The sequence below is a fragment of the Nymphaea colorata genome, chromosome 13 (genome assembly GCF_008831285.2).
Source record: "Nymphaea colorata isolate Beijing-Zhang1983 chromosome 13, ASM883128v2, whole genome shotgun sequence".
In the NCBI taxonomy this organism is placed as follows: domain Eukaryota; kingdom Viridiplantae; phylum Streptophyta; class Magnoliopsida; order Nymphaeales; family Nymphaeaceae; genus Nymphaea; species Nymphaea colorata.
In genome coordinates, this window is record NC_045150.1 from 4,098,802 (window position 1) to 4,111,968 (window position 13,167).

General features: G+C 37.4%; 1 protein-coding gene across 1 annotated transcript; it reads right to left on the reverse strand.

Moving 5' to 3' along the window:
- Positions 1-3,673: 3,673 nt before the first annotated feature.
- LOC116266807 (calcium-dependent protein kinase SK5-like) lies at positions 3,674-11,716 on the reverse strand. The gene is made up of 6 exons (XM_031648195.2): positions 10,675-11,716; positions 10,250-10,402; positions 10,014-10,129; positions 5,251-5,418; positions 4,941-5,165; positions 3,674-4,094 (listed from the first exon to the last, which is right to left on the reverse strand). Exons 1-6 carry the CDS (start codon positions 11,528-11,530, stop codon positions 3,960-3,962), a joined length of 1,653 nt encoding a protein of 550 aa, XP_031504055.1. The 5' UTR covers positions 11,531-11,716; the 3' UTR covers positions 3,674-3,959.
- Positions 11,717-13,167: the final 1,451 nt, after the last annotated feature.

Genomic DNA, 13,167 nt, shown 5'->3' on the forward strand with positions numbered 1-13,167 from the left:
GATGGGAAGAGAGAGAGAGAGAGAGAGAGAGACAAAAGGAGAACCTCTGCCAATTATAAATGTTAAATGGCCGATGGAGGCTGTTAAGGAGATAAAGGTGCCCTTTAGATAGGCAACAAATGGGCATTTCATAGGGGACTCATCATTGAGAAATAATAAGTTTTACTCACATTTCAGCTGTCTAAAGAACCCAAGACAGAAACATCAGAACCTATAGGCATTCTTAGGTAGGGGTTCGTTTTTGGTATGTATAAACTTTGAAGATAAGTTGAAGACAGTCGATTAGAAGTGAAGTGTTTGGTGGTAGAACCCTGGTGATGAATTGATTGGCTATAGGAGACTCTTTGAAGGTGTCGATTTGGATTCGGCTATTGTGGCGTCCCTTATACCTCTTGAATCAAAAGATATACCTAGTAGTTGCAAGAGGGTTAGATTGAGAAGTATTGGAGATGAACATGGGAAAGAGTCTACGAATAAATTTGTTTCTTAATCAGAAGAAGAATTTCTTCAGGCGGAGGTAACTATTGTTTGTGAGTCTATTAATGTCTAATTTCTCTTCTGTCAAATGTGATGTAAATCAAATAATTGAGCTTGTCCTTCTCTCTCCCAAAGATGGCCTGACTGGGCTGTAAGGAAGTCCTCCTCCAGGGTTTTCTAAAAATTGATCCGATGGACCCAAAAAGGATGAGATCGGAGTTACTGGTGTTGTCACAATGACCAAGACATTTAAAATGACTAAGAACAAACATAAAAGAGAGAAAATGAGAAGAAATCTAGGGCTGTATCACAAAACCAAGAGAAAGTGGATGAAGGGAATAGCTGTTATTGGTGGTGGATCAGCAAGGTCAAATGGAGATGAGATACTAAGAGACTCTCTTGCTTGGGGATGTAACTCATGGTAGTGGTGAGACCGCTTTTGAGGTAGGAGATAACTTGCTTGCCGATAGGTGTTAGTGGGGATCTTGTTATTCCCTTGAACTCAGTTTGGTTAGTACAGGGTTTATCGTTTCTATTGTATATTATTGATGAATGTCTTTTCATGGAACATAAGGGTTTGGTTTGTAAAGTGATACAGTATATGTGTTGGATGAATTTCGGAAGCTTTCTTTGAATATTGTTTGCATGTGCGATACTATGTTGAATAGCTCTCAATTTGTTGTTTGGAAATTATCGGTCAATGCTTTTTGCCTGGATCCAGTATATCTACTTGTCTCCTACATGCTTGATTGTTTTGGGATGGAACCATGTTCCGGTTGTAATTAGCAGTGTTAATATTAAAGAGTTTTGGATTCAGGTGACTGGATTGGATTGGACAAAAAGATAGGTTTCTTCTTTTCAGTTTTTGGAGTATACTTGCACCCAAATTGTTTGTTGAGGAGAGTGCTCTTGAAAATTTTGAGATGTTTCCTTCCTTAGTTATTGGTGAATTTAATACCCTTTGTTGTGGGATGGATAAGACTAGTAGGATGTTTCGTGTGGCTTCATCTGCTGATTTCAATGCTTTTTTGAATTTTGCTTTGCTTCATGTGATTAATGTTTCATCCTCATGTTCTGAAGGAATTAGAAAGGCTCCAAATGATGCGTGCCTCATGTCAAGCCTACGACTTGGATTATAAGCAGGTCGAGTGCCTCAATTTTTCCTTATAGAATAAGATTTATTCTGGAAACAGAAAGGCATGCCTAGTTGGCTTGCTGATGGTGACTGTGACACCCTTCTTTTTTTCTGAAAATTACAGTCGACAGAAGATGGGAAACCAAAAATTTTCAAGATGGGGTATAATGATAATGTGATTTCTGATCCTCATTATATGTTTATTGCTTGAAAGGACTATTTCAAAGAATTATTTGTTAGTTCTCATTGGTCAAATAGTGCTTTGAAGAGTGTGGAAAAGGGCTCGAAGGTCTCTTAGCTATAAATTATGCAACTTTTGATTCTGCTGGGCACGAATGAATTTTCGTAGGTAGTGTATGGTATGTCAAGCGATAAGGCACCTAGGCGTGATGGTTGTGGCATCGGGTTTTATAAGAATTTTTTGTACTGTATTAAAAAAAATGTGTTCTTGGCCACAGCTGATTTCTTTAGAACAAAGACACCTATCACTAGTGTAAATAGAACCCATATTTCCGTTACATCAAAACTTCCACGGTGCTAGGTGCACGCAAGGTTTATGTGCTATTGTACTTTGTAATGATCTTTATAAGATTATCACAAAGTAATGAGTTTTTGTATGAAGCATATTATATACAGGCTTATAGGAGTCGAGCAAGGAGATTTTGCCTATACACTGTATATTCAATTTCAGATTCTTTATATGGATGAGCTGATTGACAATATGGAAAGAAGTGTGGAAGGTTCTTTGTTGATGAAATTGGACTTAAAGAAGACATGCGATAGAGTTGAATGAGACTCTCAGATTTGCCCTCTAAACTTCTCTAAGAAATTGATTGATCGCATAATGATGTCTCTTTTTTCCTCATTTGGTGTGGTTTTGAATGGCAGAGAGGGTGATTTCTTCCATAGTCAACATGGTCTCGAATTTCTGGAGTCGCAAACTCTACAAGTTGTTTGGAAGCACCTCTTGGTTTTCAATTAGCATTGGTGTGGAAAATTAATAAATATGTTCTAGAACTTAAGCATCCAAGCCACATGAAAATCCTGAATTCTCAATTATGACCTATTCAAGAACGGTGTTCTATTATGATGTTAAGGATCAAATTGCATTGACAATTCCATTTTCAAAGCAATGTATTAGCGATTCTGGCACTTCCCATATCCTATAAACCCTGTTTCTAAACTGTAGCTTAAGGTCAATCTCTCCCAAAAATAACCACAAAAATCGGATAAAGGCATGCACAAGTAATTTCTCATATGACTCTATCCAACCTATCAATAAGTTCCATTACAACAACGCTATCCCCATCCAATTTAAACCAGTCAAAGGTATGTCCTAGCATTGCTCTCAGTAACCAACATATTCATCCTTATGACGATGTACACCCAACACACTAAATTTGAGTTTGGATAAAGAAAAATCCCTTGACTATACTTGCACAAAATCATTAAATAGTTACTAAAAGAATGATGATCCCACTACTTAGATCCAAAACGGAACTCATTTATCCAAAGCATAGATCGTCAACTGACTCCAGTACAAAGCAAAAATGGGACAAACAAGGTCTTCCACAAGCCTGCCCTAGCTACAAATTGAGAAAGAAGATTAGTAAAAGATGCTCAACTTTTTGTGGTATAACAAAAATCATGCTTAACCTTCATTTTCTCTCGTTCAATTTCTTCTTCTATCCATAGTTAAGGCCATCAAATGTAAAGCAAATATGAGTGTCATTTTGTTAATTCGAAGGTCCAATGTATTTTTTGTAAGTTTTTTGTTCAGAAAACTTAACCACATGCATATCTAAAATTATTAGCATACCCAGTTAGCAGGCTGAAAATATCCAGTATGACATAAGATTGACAATAATCAGAAGCTCATAGTTTGTGAAGATAAGGATGACCTCAATAGCGCAGGCAATTATGTCCGTCCCTGCTTTTAATACACTAGTAAGTAACTTATGGAATGACAAATAGACAATCAATAAGAAAGATTCCACAAGGTACAGAAAAGGAAAGGAATATTAGTACAAGAAAAGGAAAGGAATATTAGTACAAGAACAGTTTGCAACACATATAATACATTCAGAATTGATATCTTCCTTCAAGTGGTGAACATAAAGTCTGACAGGAGAAACATTGGATAGTAGATGAAAAAGGATGAAACAAAGACCCTCAGGACCCAGAGTAAACAAGGGATAGACAGTCTGCGAACATCTTAACTTCGTTTCAAGTAATGAACATGCAAATTTTCCACGAAGTGTTGGTTTACCTTGTCATCAGTGCTAGCCTAAACTTTTAATTTTTAATAACTACCTTTTTCAGCTGTGCTGGGTTGCAATGTCGCATCTTACTTTTCAGCAATCTTTAGTGCATCCTTAAAGCTAACATACAAGCTGTTCCTCATTGTTTTCCTTCCAACACCACCACCACCACTGCCTTTCCTCATCATTGCAGAAAATTCAGCATAATCTATTCGACCATCCTGCACATGCCAAAGATTTTTAAAACCCCAAATTAGGAAAAAGTACCTGAAACCTAGTGGCAGTCTTCAACGTATTTGGTACCACAAAGTCATGACGTTGTCATAATCCATCATGAATCATGATCACAACCACATGAAGAATTCAGTTGAAATAAGATAGACCCTCTCTTCATGATGCTCTTATTCAACATGATGTCAGTAATCTTCTGCAACATGGTTGACAATAATGCTACTTGTTGATCGGCTGATGCTCACTTGGGTAACTAACATGAGTCATAGCTTTTTGTTTTTATTCATTAAAAATAAATTATAAATAAATTACCCTTAATCAAAAAAACTAGAAAACTAACACAAATTATTTTATTACATGCAATTTTTTCACAAAAAACTAATGTGGGTAACTGGGTATCTATAAGGTCAAAAATAAACTACAATATTAAATTACTCGACTGCTTAGGGCTAATTGTAAATCTCTATTCACTCCTACTCGGTCTAATTTTTTATTACCTAAGCTGAGTGAAGACATAGATTTGACCAACTTTGATCACAGCCAACTGACCTACTGTCAGTCAGTTGGGACCTAATGCAGGCCAACTTAAGCAAGTCAGCTCATGATCCACTCGATTTTGCCACATATTGTCTATGAACTGTTTCCTGGATTATCATATCTATATAAAGACAAAACCCTAATAAGGATTACAAATATGTTTAATTTTCTACATTGCGATGGATCACAGGCTAATGTCAAAATCTTGGCAATGGATAAGCATTTTCTAAAAGCAATTTCTGTGCAAGAGAACATCAGGGAGTGTGTATGTGTGTATATGAATGAGAGAGAGAGTTTACATTATCTTGGTCGATTTCTTTAATCATTTCATCAAGGTGAACATCAGTCAAGCCAAATTCAGAACATGCTTGTTGAAGCTCGTCAATGGTGATATAACCACTTCCGTCTTTGTCAAAAAATGAAAAAGCATTGAACAGAACTTCTTCCTTCTCCATCTTGTTCAAATGCACAGTGGCCGCAAGAAACTCCCCATAATCAAGGGTACCATTATTGTCAATATCAGCCTGTCACTTACCAAACACAAGTTAATAATATGCCTGGATAACAATCAGGTTTCAGGTTAATGACATCATTTCTAGTTTTGCTTACCGCATCCATTAGAGATCTAATCTCACATTCCATAAGTTCAGATCCCACTTTTCTAAGACCCTCTTTCAATTCATCGAATGTGATGGTTCCACTATTATCAGTATCTATCATTTGGAAAATATCCTTTAATCCACCAATTTCATCTTCGGAAAGACTTTCAGCTATAACCTGGCATAAAGAAAATACAAAATGCAGCATCAGATAAGAGGGAGGCCATTTTATGAAGTTTCTATACCATCAGAAGAACTACAATGAAAAAATGTGGAACTGAACTTCAACAGAATTAGAGAAAACACATTGCACCTTTCATACAAAAGGGACCAAAAAAAGTTAATGACCTTATAATATGAAGAAACCAATGCTGACATCATGTGAGGGTCATTTATATATTAAGTAGCACAAAGGAAATGTTGTTAACGAGTATCATGCTATGTGACACGGGTACGCCAGTTTTGCCCAGGTACCCGTGTCGGTACGTGGGTACGGCGACACAGGTACGGCTGCATTTTAAAACTTTTAAAATTATATTTTCAATCTTAATTATTTACTCTAATTTTTAATTTTTCCCATCTTTTATATTTCCCTTCCAATAAGATTCTATATTTTCCTCTCATTTTTCTTCAATTTTGAGATTTTTTGTAGATTATAAGTCTATCAATGCTTTTTTTTTCATTTTATCATTTTTGAAAATATAATATTTGCGTACCCGGGTACCTACAATTTTCAACATTGCGGTGTCCGAACCTGCCCTGCCGTACCCACACCCAAGTGACATAGGTATATTGAACGAAAATTTGCTATTAAAAAACTTTCACACAAATTTTCCAAGTTAATGTAATTTACTGATTATGTGAAAGCCACCAAAATAACTGCTTATTGGATTTTGTTTCTTTCCATCTGCAACAGGGCCTTAGACACACAAATGCATGTCTTTCTCATTTTTGTTTTCCCTTTGAACAAACAAATGAAGATGCAAGTAGTGAAGTGGATTACTTACTCCCATGTTCTATACTTGAAAACCTCCTGAGAAATACGATAATCATCTTGACTGTACATGTCATGATTTCATGGACAAAAACGGTATGTCAAGAGATAGAGAGAAACAAGAAACGTTCAATCTGTAAAAAATGGATATGGCATCTTTTTTATTTTCCTTCAGAAAAGGAGGGCAATTAGAAGGACAACTTGCAACAAAAAGTTTTTCCACACTGCATTGTCAAAACCTGCTATTGTACTGGTACGGGTACCAGTACACAGATGGGTGCGGTTCGGGTACTTGTTTGACCGTACCGGGTATGGTCAACGTACCCAGGTACGTATCTGGCATTTTTTGGACTCGGCCATCTTTAAATTAGGGCTTTTGTTTTTCTTTTTTACTTTTAAACAAAACGCAGAACCTTTGACTTTTGTCAAGGGCTCTATGTATTGCCCACAGCAGCAGCACATGTGGAGTTCTCTGGCAACATTGCCTGCTCCGTCGACTGGTTTTCAGCAGTTTCCAGAGAGAGGCAATGTCTCCGGCAGAAAGGGCAACGCAGCTGCTGTTGTTCAGCGACTTCTCCATCGACTGATTTGGGCATTTTTTTGTTGAAGCTTCTTTTTTTCCCCGCGGTCTATTGATTTACTTCCGGCGTCAGGTTTAGAATCGTTTGCCCTTTTTCTATGATCTGCATCAACTATTCTTCTTCAAAAATCATATCATCTGCAACCATTTTTTTTTTCAGATAACCGTGCATCCATGCATGCTCCCATGTTATTTTTTGTAACTCACCCATTCCATTTCTGCATTTAGCACTTAGATTACAGTTCCACAATGCTGAGTCTTGGTTCGTATTTGACTGTCTAAGGGGCTGCTCAGTTGTTTGGTAGATGATTTTGCTCATTCCATTGCAACTTTGCAATATATGCAGCATATGACTTTGAGATTCATATATATTTTTTTTATACGCTTAAAGTTTTTCATAGGTTTCTTAAATACACTGCTGCAAGAGCCATTGGTATATATCTTTTGTGTTGTTTACTTGTTTATGTTCATATATGTTTTCTATGTTGTTTCTTTTGTGTTGTTTACTTGTTTATGTTCATATATGTTTTCTATGTTGTTTACTTGTTTATGTTGATATATATATTCTATGTTGTTTATTTGTCATAAATATTTTTATGTTGTTGACTTGTTTTTCATTTGTTAGTAAGTTTTCTTTGTATATATATATATATATATGCCGTACCCCCGCACCCAAGTGTTTTGAAAATAGTCCGTACACGCACCCGTACCTGTACCCTTGTGACATAGAGTAAACTGCTAAATAGGGGGCATAGCACCTTCTTGTGACTATACTCAAGGCACGATTATGTGTTCAAGTTTGGTCTAATCCAACTTCTACTCTCATGAAATATATTTGTAGCTAGAAGGCCTGATATGGCTCCCGAGACTTGGGTCTTCCTTTAATTGCTTAAAATTTTATTCACCATTATTTGCAATGGCAAATAAAAGCAGTTATTTGGGTTATGTTTAAAACTTAAAGCAATATTGCAAAAGGCATATCGTAACGCGTATTGGTCAGGCTGACCTATATCCAGTATTGTAATGTATCTAAATGTAGGGTAGGGTATTGTACAATTAATGTTTTAATCTAAAAAAATAAAAAATAGAGAAAAAACCAGAAAAAAATGTATTCCAGAATCCACATAACAAACCCATCACATGTGAAGAACATTCATGATTCATCGTTCATAAATCTTAATATAACAACAACACATTCAAAAAGAAGAGATCATAGATTCAAAATAACATAATAAGCATCCAACCCAAGTTTAAAGTGTTTTAGATTGCATTACAAGTTCACAACATACAAATGTACAATTGTTCACTGTCAAGTGTCAAATATCATGATTATCATCATCATCATTCATCAATCAACACTAATCATCATTATCTTCATCATCATTTTCTTCATTAATTATTTCAATGTCTTTAAAGAGAATGGTCTCACCAACATATGGGCGATTTTTTGTAGAAAACTAGCAAAACATCCCCCTCTCACAGTTCTTAGAGACGTTTAGAAAGTGGGAGGGAAAGGCTGTTTTAAAAAAGAAACTACAAAAAAGGGCCTTTGTTTTGTCCCCATATCATATCACACAGGGCGTATCATGTATCATAGGTGCACCATATAGGCTTTTCAAACCTAGACAATATGTATTGCATGATACGGGCCCATATCATGTTATATGGATGACATTGCCTTAAAATATTATGATCAAGTATAATTAATAGCAATTGTGGTGAATGGAACCAGCAGATCGGATAACTATATTGGATGTTTCAAACAGCGTGCAGAGTCCGCTCTACTATTATGACTTCTTGTTTGTACATTCTATCTTAAAATAAAATGGCTTTGACATAGACTGCCACCTATACCTTCATCTTGATGACCTCCATGCTCTTATTTATTTGATCTCTTTATTTACGGAGTTTGAACTTTGAAAGTCCTTTATAATCAGATCTTACAAAAACTTTTTTCTCCCAGTATATAGCACTGGAGTTTTTCGAAGCAGTTCTTAGAGTTTTCAAAAATGTACTTTAGAATGTTGAACTGCTCACAAAAACATGCATGGAAATGGGGAAATTGTTTTATTTTCTCATCATAATGAGAACAAGGCAATTATCTACTTTGTGCAACTAGTCCTGGTCCTGGAAAAGAACATTCACAGAAATGGGAAATTGTTTTTTGCCCACCATAATGAGAATAAGGTGATCATGTACTTGATGCAACCAGATGTGATTACCGCCAGGTGAAGACAGAACTTGGATTTCTATAGAGATGTATAATTTGTTTCAAAAGTGATCATTGATTGCAAGATTGGTAATAATGAATATGTTCTAACTTGATAACCAAAGAGGAAGAGCAAGTTGACTCATCATAAAATAACAAAGTCAGGGTACCTTACTTGTATACCAGGTGATGTTAAAGAAAAACACCCAATGACTTAGACATATATGATGAGGCTCATTCTTTAATTTTCTATTCCCCCTATACTTAAAAACTTAACATCTGATCTTGTTAAATGCTATAGATGGTAAACAACATCTCTCGAGGCAAATCCGCAAGGAATTGTCCCAAATTTCCCTTGAATATTGCAAATCAGTTTGTTTCAAATCCTCGCAAACCCGCAGTTCCCAGATTTACTGGATGGTAACAATAAGGTAAGTAATCAGACAAATAAGCCAATCGGGCCTTGTTGATTTTCAATAACTACGAGTAAGCCTGGTTACTAGTTTACCCTCCATTAGGCATCAACCAAGTTTCATCTGATTCCCTACAAGCACAAGCTGATGTTAGGCTTGACTTATTAGGAAAGCAGAAATCATCCTATGATGAAGGGAACGTACTCAAGTCCATCTAAGTAATGCTTAATTACTTTAAATGATAAAGTAAAGAAATGATCTACCAACCGTATCTGAAGACATGCTCCATAACCGATTTATGTACATACCACATATGTGTCATGTGTGTGTGTGTGTTTGTATCCACAACCAGGGATACATGGGCTTGGCCAAGCTGAACAGCTACTGTTCAGATTTGGCTTATTTGGCAACAAGCTGATAAGGAGCTGAATCGGAGATTTTTCCCTTTATTCGGTAAATCATGAATGAGATCATTTCTTATCCAAGATCCATAAAATTTTGGCTTCATTCATCAGCAGGAGTGAAACCAAAGCAGAAAATGTGACTACTAGAAGAGTGGGCTAATGTGAAGACTTACCCTCAAAGCCATCTTCTTAAGTTTATTCATGGCAGAGAACTGCTTCAATCGCGAAATTACGGTTGAATCAAGAGGCTTGTCCAAGGCGACATTGTCATCAACGATCCACGGGTGACCTATCAAAAGAGAAAGGCAACACAAGATCAAGAAACCCGCCCAATTGTCAATGCAAGCATTCAGAATGGATTAACGCGGTCACATCTCATCCCATTAGAAAACGAGACAAGTCTACTTACTTAGAACTTGGCGAGCAGTAAACCTCTTCTTGGGATTCCTAGTGAGCATATTGCGAATGAGATCTTTCGCACTTTCAGAAATGCCGGGCCATGGCTCCGATTGGAAATCTAACTGGCCTTGAAGAATCTGTCTGAATATCCCCTGTTCAGTTTCTTGAGATACCAAGAAGAAAGAACAATAAAAACCACAAACAGAAACAACAAAATCGACAGCAATATACGTGAAGGGCAAGTGATCAATCAAAAAGAGAAGAAGAGAAAGAACGAGAAATTGAACGAACACCATAACATTTTCATATATGAAGAGTCCCCAAAACCCAATTTCTCAAAACCCTTTTTTCCTTTTTTTCTTCGTTAATTTGTTAGAGAAGATCGAAGAAGAAGCAGAAGCAAACGGTAAGCTAAGGAAGGCAGGAAGGTGGTACCTGCCCAGAAAGGCGGGACTCCAGACAGCAAGATGTAAAGAATGACGCCCGCGCTCCAGACGTCCGCCTCTGGCCCGTAATGCTTCTTAAGCACCTCGGGAGCTACATAGTATGGGCTGCCCACGACGTCGAAGAAGACGTCGCCGGGCTTGTAGAAGACGGAGAGCCCGAAATCGATCGTCTTAAGAGGGGCTTCTTCGCGGGCGTCCGCGAAGAGGAAGTTCTCCGGCTTGAGGTCTCGGTGCATCACGCCGGAGGAATGGCAGGCCTCGACGACGCCGACGATGGTCCGGATGAGCCCGGCGGCCTTGCGCTCGCTGTAGTGTCCCTTCTGGATGATCCGGTCGAAGAGCTCCCCGCCGGCGCACAGCTCCATCACAAGGTGGACGAACAGCGCGTCCTCGTAGGCGCCCACGATGGTGACGACGTTGGGGTGGTCCCGGAGGTGGCGCATTATCTCCACCTCCCTCCGGACGTCCTCGTAATCCTCCGGGCAGATGAGCTTCCGCTTGGGAATGGACTTGCAGGCGAACTGCTCGCCAGTGACCTTGTGGACGCAGAAGTAGGTGGTGCCGAACTGTCCCTGACCTAGCTTCTTCCCTATCTTGTACACGTCCCTCACGTTCTCCGTCGCCTGTAGAAGGACGCGCCCGCGGGTCAGAGGAGGATGAGGCGCATGAACCGTCGTGCTGCTGCTCGTTGTTGCTGCTGGTTGTGTTTGCGGTTGTGGTTGTGGTTGTGCTTGTCCTTGTGCTTGTTGTTGTGGTGGTGGCGTGGATGCCGCAGCCGTGGTGGCAGCGCCACCAGTGGCCGAACGGCCGTCATCCGCAGGATTGCCGGTGGGTCTCTTCGTCATTCCGCCTGCCAACCAGAGGATCCCTCTCTTTCTCTCTCTTTGGGCAGACGGCTGATCGATGGTGTTGGTGCTTGCCCCTGGGTTTTTGCCGTGGGCAGAGGGAGAGAGAAGTCAATCAGTGGACCTTGTCGCGTTCCATGGTCATGGCCGTGACCCGTGAGTGCGTCATTCCCATCGCCCCCATGGAAGCCACTCAGAAGCTTCATTTCATGCAGCTCTTCGCCCCCCCTTTACCCTTTCTTTGGTTTTTCTTTTTCCATTTTCGGTCTCTCATTTATCCGCAATTGACAGATTCATTCCATTTTAGTCTTTTAGTTTTTGATTACCTGATTTTCTACTATCGACGCAATTTTAGATCGTAACAATATTGAGAAACACTTATCAAGGGTTGGCTTTTTTACTCAATTATGATTTTCTAATAAAAGGCACATTTTTCTTTAAGTACATTAGCCTCAAACTTTTTTGACTTTTTACTCAATTACATTTTTATCCAGACTAGATTTTGCTATTTTTAGATGCAGCTTGAGGTAAAAATGCAATTCAGTGATGAAGAATTACAGATTTTGTTAATATATTTGACTTCAAAAAAATATATTGGAAAATTTTAACAATAACAGATCCGTTTCTATTAATAAATTTAAATTTAGAAACTTGGTTGGAATGCTTGGGTATGAAACTGTCAATTGTAGGGAAACAGGACGTATATTTCAATATTGCCTATAAGAAATGCTGGGGTATGAAGCCGTCAATTGTAGGAAAACAGCCAACAGGACGTATATTTCAATATTGCCTATAAATAAAGACAAATGTGAATAAAAAATAGACAGGCTTTACTTTTCTCAAAATTTAAATAAAACACTCGAACTTTATCCATATTTTTGTTGGAAATGTTTGTTTTTGCGTGCGTAGAAAATTCTCCACTAGTTTATAAACCCCCATAGAGTTTCGTTTATCTTAAAAGTACAACCAATTTACAACCAATTGGTTTCCATATTGTTGTTGGAAATTTAATGGTAGGGATGTCAACTACATCATTTGTTTAGTAGTTGCTGAACTTATGAATTATTTAATTACAAATATACAAATGGGTGCTAAGTGGAAGGCTGACCGCTGCTTCTTTATATATATATATATATATATATATATATATATATAAATGGAATATACTAGATGACTCAATAGTTAAAAGTCATAGTTAAATATATCATTAAACAAGTCAACTGTATAAAACGTAAAAAAAATGCGTCTTTTTTTGAAACGCCAAAAAATAAAAAAAACACAAAAAATGCATATAATAAGTGTTTAATAAGAGTTTTTTGTGTTTTTCGTATTTTTATTATTTTTTAAATTTTTTAAAGAATTTGCCAAGATTTTTTCAGTATATACAACTTTACCATATTATACTCAAAAAATTGTTTACCATATAATACATGTACACATTGTTTGTGACAATGATAATTATATATATAAAGAGATACTCAACCTTTTAATCAAGATTATTTATATGGAACATATGGATGGTTAAGAGAAAAATAAGAAAAGAATATGTGACTTAATATTAAACAATAAAAATATCAGTCACATTTTTTTTCTTATTTTGCTCGTAATCGTCTATCGTGTTGAATAGAATGGCCTTG

Excerpts from the sequence above, each read along its gene's own strand:
- LOC116266807 (XM_031648195.2), bottom strand. The coding sequence starts at position 11,530 with ATGACGAAGAGACCCACCGGCAATCCTGCGGATGACGGCCGTTCGGCC. Across the intron at positions 10,403-10,674 it reads AGTCCCGCCTTTCTGGGCAG|AAACTGAACAGGGGATATTC; the intron begins GTACCACCTTCC and ends TGGTATCTCAAG. Across the intron at positions 10,130-10,249 it reads TACTGCTCGCCAAGTTCTAA|GTCACCCGTGGATCGTTGAT; the intron begins GTAAGTAGACTT and ends CTCTTTTGATAG.